Consider the following 7138-nt stretch of genomic DNA (forward strand, 5'->3'; position numbering starts at 1 on the left):
TGTCAGAGATAAGAAGTTGATGCAGAAGCTCATCTCCATGGACGCTTCTTCCACACTTCAAGATGCTGTGATGGAGTGCTGTGCATATGAGACTGCCAAATCTACCACATCCGCCTGAGGGATCCAGCTGCTGTCCGTGCTGTGTCCCAATTCAGGAAGGGCAAGAAAGTGGCCAGTATGACGAAGGCAAGCTCACATATTGCTGCACCCTCGCACAAGGCACCCTGCAGTAGTTGTGGCAAGCAACATGCCCTACAGGCCTGCCCTGCAACCAACGTTGTATGCCGTGGTTATGGCCGCAAAGGTCACTGGTCACACACGACCAAGTGCCCTGCTAACACTGCTTTGTGTGCAAAGGTCACTGATCACACACGACCAAGTGCCCTGCTAACACTGCTTTGTGTGCAAAGGTCACTGGTCACACACGACCAAGTGCCCTGCTAGCACTGCTATGTGTGCATCCTGCAACAGATATGGCCACTTCACAAGGCTCTGCAGCTCTGAAGCAAAACCTAAAGGCCCAAAAGGACGTGCAAAGCCGAAGCCTACCCTTAACGTGATTTGTTCACAGTCCCCGGAGCATTTACACAGCTCTGGACAACTTAGAACAAGCTACATCCGAAGATTGGAAATGGGCTCGCGACCTTTACCAAAGCCTTCACCAACTATTCAAGTCAAAATCGCCAGTGGCGATGTGTCAGGCTCCATTCCTGACACAGGGGCAGACACAGCGGTTATAGGCCCACAGCACCTGAAGGACCTGGGCCTTACCAAACGTAACCTTGACCCACCCACCAATCTGACATACTATAATGCTGATGGCTCTACAATGCCCCCGGCCATAGGTTCCTTCCAAGCGGAGCTCACATACAGGAGCAGGTCACATACAGGATTTATTGACGTCCAGGGTTCCCTGACTACACCACTATTGTCATGGGAGCACTGCAAAGAACTTGGTGTGGTGCCCAAGGATTTTCCTAAGCAAATCACAGATTCTCGTGGTACCACCAACAGGGTTCGTAGTTCACGGAGTGGTGGGTTCACTCCTCACACCTCTGAGGTTTCTACTACCCCTGTTCCAGCACTAGCCAAGTCATCAGCACTGCCATTTTTCAACAGTCCCCTACAGCTGCGAGGGAGTACTTCCTAAAGAAGTATTCTGATGTGCTAATGAGAAAGGCAGACATACAAGCAGCACCACTGAAAATGATGTCGGGCCCTCCCATGAGGATCCACCTGAAGGAAGATGCACAGCCCTTCGCCATCCACACGCCCAGGTTGATTCCTTTAGCCTTCCAGGAGGCTGTGAAGACAGAGCTCGCAACTATGGTGGCTCAGGGAGTTATTGCTCCAGTTGACAATCACCCTGGTCACCATGGGGTGGCAGTAGCCGAACCCAACAGAGGAGTACGGATCACAACTGATCTATCAAAACTTAATAAACAAGTGTCCCGCCCTACACATCCCTCACCTACGCCATTTGCAGCAATCCGAAGTGTGGACCCTAAAGCCAGATACTTCTCAACAATAGATGCCCTGTACGGGTACTGGCAAATCCCATTAGCAGAGGAGGACCAACATCTGACTACTTTCATTACTTCATAGGGAAGATACCACTACCTCAGTGGCCCCATGGGTTTTGCAGCCACAGCCGATGCCTTTTGCCTTCATGGCGATAGGGCCCTGCAGGGAGTGATGAACTGTGTGAAAGTAGTGAACTATGTCCTAAGATATGACGAAGACTACCTCACACATTTACGATGCCTTGATGAAGTCCTCTCCAGGTGCAAGACACATGGTATCACTCTCAATGTGGAAAAGTTTGTCTTAGCTGCCCCCGCAGTGACGTTCTGCGGATACAAGCTCTCAAAGGACAGTGTTGCAGCAGATCCTGAGAAGGTCCGTGCTATTGCAGAATTCCCCATACCAGCCAACCTGACAGATCTGAGATCTTTCATGGGTTTGGTAAACCAGCTTGCGGATTTCTCCACGATATAGCAGCCGCTGCCACTCCTCTCCGGCCTTTGATGAGCCCAAAGAGAACTTTCACTTGGACTACTGATCATGATCAGGCCTTCAATAAAGACAAGCAAGCCCTTTCAAGTCCACCTTTTCTCACTTTATTCAATCCCACCATCCCCACTGTTCTGCAAACCGATGCCTCACGTCTGTATGGTGTTGGCTATGCCCTCTTGCAGGACCATGGTGGAGGACAACTACGTCTAGTTCAGTGTGGCTCGTGATTCCTTACAGATGCTGAGACATGATATGCCACTATAGAACTGGAACTCCTTGCTGTTGTGTGGGCCATTTTAAAGTGCAAATTTTAGCTGTTTGGGCTGCAGCATTTTGACCTTGTAACTGACCATCGCCCACTGGTTCCAATTCTGAACCATTACTCTCAAGACGCCATAGAAAACCCACGACTCCAACGTCTCAAAGAGGAGGTTTCAGCATTCTCCTTCACAGCAACGTGGCATGCAGGAAAGGATTTGTGCATCCCAGATGCCCTTTCCAACTCTCCCACAAGTCGGCCAACGCCTGAAGATGAGCTGTTGAGTGCTGAGACCAGCATCTATGTTAGAAGCATAGTAACTCTTAAAGCAATGGAGTCAATCAGTTGCCCACAAGCAGTTGAGCAAGAGGACCTGACACTAGAGGAACTCCAGCAAGCAGCTCGCAGCGACCCAGCCTATAATGAACTACTACAAGGTGTCTGGCAAGGTTTCCCACGTGACCGCTTTGCCTTGCACAACGCCTTACGCCCATACTGGAAACTTCGAGAGAACCTCTACACTGATGGGGACCTCGTCCTGTACGGTGCTTGCATAGTAGTTCCAGCAGCCCTTCGTCGCCGCGTCTTGGCCAGGCTTCACAGCCACTGAAGCGCAGAATCTACCAAACGTCGCGCATGACAAGCAGTTTACTGGCCTGGTATCAACTCGAATATCACCAACATTGTCTCAGCTTGCGAGCTGTGCCAGATCATGCTGTCCAGTCAACCGCAAGAACTATTGTTATGCGACAAGAACCCCACCAGGCCACTCCAGTCTGTGTCAGCTGACTTCTTCACCGTAGCAGGGAAATTCTTCCTCGTCTATGCTGCCCAACTCTCAGGCTGGCCTGCAGTTGTACCCTGCAGTTCAGATACGACATCTGCCGCTACCATACGCTACTTCCGGCACCTGTTTCGAGACGTGGGCGTACCTGTGCATCTCCGAACAGACTGTGGCCCTCAGTTCACTAGCCGGGAGTTTGTCACATTCCTGGAGCGTTGGGGAGTCCGCCACTACAAGTCAACACCTCATTACCCTCAGTCGAATGGCTATGCTGAGGCAGCTGTAAAAAACATAAAGCACCTCATTCTCAAGGTGGCCCCCTCAGGGAGTATCGACTGCGAGGCATTCAACAGGGGACTTCTTGAGCTCAGGAACACTCCAAACCACACAGGTCGCTCTCCAGCCCAGATTTTGTATGGCCGCCCTCTTCGTTCATGCATCCCAGCCCATGCCAAAGCTTTTACGGATGAATGGCAGGCCAGAGACGAGAGCTGTGACCGCCGAGCAGCTGCACATGTCCAGGACGCCTGGACTCGCTACGATGAACGAGCCCAACCACTTCGCCCTCTATTGTCTGGCGAAGAGGTACGTATCCAGGACCCTTGCATAAAAAGGTAGGACAAGTTAGATACAGTTATGGGTATCGGCAAGTCACGGGACTACCAGATCCGGTTACCAAGTGGCCGAGTCTGGTGGAGAAATCGCCGTTTCCTCCGCCCAACGATGTCACCTCCAGCCAGCTCTACTTCGGAGCCGGAGCAACCTACCCCTGCAGCTGACATACCTTCCCTGAAAGCTAGGGGAACCGCTCAAGACCTCTAAGGGCTGTGAGCGTAAAGGGGGGGAGGGAGATGTGTGGTATTCAAATAGTACGACATTGTTAGGTTGTACGCCTGGCAGCGCGTGGACGCTGCCGAGAGGACAGTCGGAGGCAGGTCGAGCAACACCCGGGACATCGCCCTTTATTATTGTTATGCTGTCCCTGTATATCTCCTTAGGAAATAATAAACTGATATTGTGCCCATTGTGTTTCCCTTCTTCACCAAGGCTGGAAGGCACGCAGATACTGAGGGCACAAACCTACGCAACATAAGAATTTCTTTCTTTTCTTTTTACCAACCTCTTTTTAATGTATGCTGATTATTAATTCTCAGCTGATGAATTTGATCCACTAAAGATTATTTGCATTTTTCTTTGTCCATTTCTTTCTTTCTTCTTTTCTCTCTCTTATCTTTCCATCTTTTAATGTATGTTAATTATTGTCCTGGTATTTTGTTATTTTTTAAATTAATTACTTGAGCCTCCAAAGAATATCTGCAACTTTCTGGGTTTAGTTCTTCCACACTTTTCTTTCTCTCTCTCTTCTCTTCCCGTCCTTTAATGTATGTTGATTATTAACTTTGTATTTTACTATTTTTCAAATGATAACTTTCAACCACCACAGAATATCTGCAACTTTCTGAGTCCATTTTTTCTCCTTTTATCTTTCTATCTCTTTCTTTCTTGTTTTATTTTTTTATCTCTTTCTCATCTTTCTATCTCTTTTTTATCTTTCTACTTATCTCCTTCTTTCTCATGTTTCTACCTCTTTCTTTCTTACCTTTCTATCTCTTTCTTTTTTCTTTGTTTTCTCTTTCTTTCTCATCTTTCTATCTCTCTCTTTCTTATCTTTCTATCTCTTTCTTTCCTATCTTTCTTGCCTCTCTTTCTTATCTTTATATCTCTTGCATTCTTATTCTTCTTTCTCTTCCTTTCTTATCTTTTATATCATCCTTCTTTATCTCTCTATCTCTTTCTTTTGTTTCTTATCATTCTATCTTTCATTCTTATCTTTCTATCTCTCTCATAGCTTTCTATAGCTTTATTGGTGTTGGTTATAATAATATTCGCATCTTTCTATATCACTTCCTTTTATTTCCTCTCTTCCTTGTTTTCGTCTTTCTTTCTTATTATCTTATTATCTAATGACCGTCAGTCACCAAAAAAATATACGTAACTTTCCTGGTCTATTTCTTTTTGTTTTTTCTCTTTTCCATTTTGTGAGGCGTTGATTCTCCTCATAATATTTGGATGTAGTATAAATAATACCTTTCAGCTATTTTCTATGTTTATTTCTTTTTTTTCGCTTCGTTCTCTTCTTCTCCTTTTGATTTGTTTTTTTATTATTATTTTGGTATTTGGATATTGCATGAATAATGATGTTCGAGAAAGTATTACGAGGTAATCGTATGTAACGTCAATTCACTTTTGTGTCAAGTAATATTCGCAATTTTCAGTTTTGTCTCTCTCTTTCTTTCTTTCTTTCTTTCTTTCTTTCTTCTCTTATCTTATCTTCTCCTCTCTTATCTTTTCTTTTCTCTTCTCTTCTCTGCTCGTCTCTTCTTTTCTTTTCTTTTCTTTTCTTTTCTTTTCTCTTTTTTTTTCTCTTCTCTTCTCTTCTCTTCTCTTCTCGTCTCGTCTCTTCTCTTCTCCTCTTTTCTCTTTTCTTTTCCTCTCCTCTTTTCTCTTCTCTTCTCTCTCTCTCGCTTGCTTGCTCAACTCTCTCTGTCTGTCATCTTTTATAGTACACAAATTGGGATAATACACATATGGTGTCCTTTGATAGACTGATACAAGGTCTTACAATATGTAAATTAATATAACAGGAATTATGGAAGTGAAACCCTGAATGCATTGTCGTTTCATTAATCCCTTGGAAAATGTTTAATTGGCATTGTTTATACAGGTATATTCGCCTTCGGGTGGAGATTCTAGCAATTAATTTCATTTCACACAAGACTAGTTGAGGAAAATTAAAGAAAAACACTTAGACGGTTTGTTAGGACTGATGTCCTAACAAACAAGTTTCTTTCCTATTTTCTTATCTTTTGTTTCATATCATTCTATCTTTCCTTTTTATCTTTCTATCTCTCTCATAGCTTTCTATATCTTTATTGGTGTTGGTTATAATAATATTCGTTGCTTGCTAGATCACTTTCTTTTATTTCCTCTCTTCCTTGTTTTCGTCTTTCCTTCTTATTATCTTATTATCTAATGACTGTCAGTCACCAAAAAATATACGTAACTTTCCTGGTCTATTTCTTTTTGTTTTTTCTCTTTTACATTTTGTGAGGCGTTGATTCTCCTCATAATATTTGGATGTAGTATAAATATATAATACCTTTCAGCTATTTTCTATGTCTATTTCTTTCTTTTTTTTGGCTTCGTTCTCTTCTCTTTTTTGATGTGTTTTTTATTATTATTTTGGTATTTGGATATTGCATGAATAATGATGCTCGAGAAAGTATTACGAGGTAATTGTATGTAACGTCAATTCACTTTTGTGTCAAGTAATATTCGCAATTTTCAGTTTTGTCTCTCTCTCTCTTTCTTTCTTTCTTTCTTTCTTCTCTTATCTTCTCCTCTCTTATCTTTTCTTTTCTTTTCTCTTCTCTGCTCGTCTTTTCTTTTCTTTTCTTTTCTCTTCTCTTCTCTTCTCTTCTCCTCTCCTCTCCTCTTTTCTCTTCTCTTCTCTTCTCTTCTCTTCGCTTCGTTTCGCTTCTCTTCTCTTCTCTTCTCTTCTCCTCTCCTCTCCTCTTTTCTCTTCTCTTCTCTCTCTCTCGCTTGCTCGCTCACACGCTCTCTCTGTCTGTCATCTTTTATAGTACACAAATTGGGATAATACACATATGGTGTCCTTTGATAGACTGATACAAGGTCTTACAATATGTAAATTAATATAACAGGAATTATGGAAGTGAAACCCTGAATGCATTGTCGTTTCATTAATCCCTTGGAAAATGTTTAATTGGCATTGTTTATACAGGTATATTCGCCTTCGGGTGGAGATTCTAGCAATTAATTTCATTTCACACAAGACTAGTAGAGGAAAATTAAAGAAAAACACTTAGACGGTTTGTTAGGACTGATGTCCTAACAAACAAGTTTCTTTCCTATTTTCTTATCTTTTGTTTCATATCATTCTATCTTTCCTTTTTATCTTTCTATCTCTCTCATAGCTTTCTATATCTTTATTGGTGTTGGTTATAATAATATTCGTTGCTTGCTAGATCACATTCTTTTATTTCCTCTCTTCCTTG

At 43.2% G+C, this 7138-nt stretch overlaps 2 protein-coding genes across 2 annotated transcripts; both read left to right on the plus strand.

Annotated features, from left to right (window-relative positions):
- Positions 1-1209: 1209 nt before the first annotated feature.
- LOC119598042 lies at positions 1210-1605 on the plus strand. The gene has a single exon (XM_037947683.1). It carries the CDS (start codon positions 1210-1212, stop codon positions 1603-1605), a length of 396 nt encoding a protein of 131 aa, XP_037803611.1.
- A 1382-nt stretch (positions 1606-2987) lies between these two features.
- LOC119598044 lies at positions 2988-3881 on the plus strand. Its single transcript, XM_037947684.1, has 2 exons — positions 2988-3644; positions 3726-3881. The coding sequence occupies exons 1-2, from the start codon at positions 2988-2990 to the stop codon at positions 3879-3881; spliced, it is 813 nt and encodes a 270-aa protein (XP_037803612.1).
- The last annotated feature ends 3257 nt before the right edge of the window (positions 3882-7138 follow it).

This window comes from Penaeus monodon, chromosome 40 (genome assembly GCF_015228065.2).
Source record: "Penaeus monodon isolate SGIC_2016 chromosome 40, NSTDA_Pmon_1, whole genome shotgun sequence".
Taxonomy (NCBI): Eukaryota; Metazoa; Arthropoda; class Malacostraca; order Decapoda; family Penaeidae; genus Penaeus; species Penaeus monodon.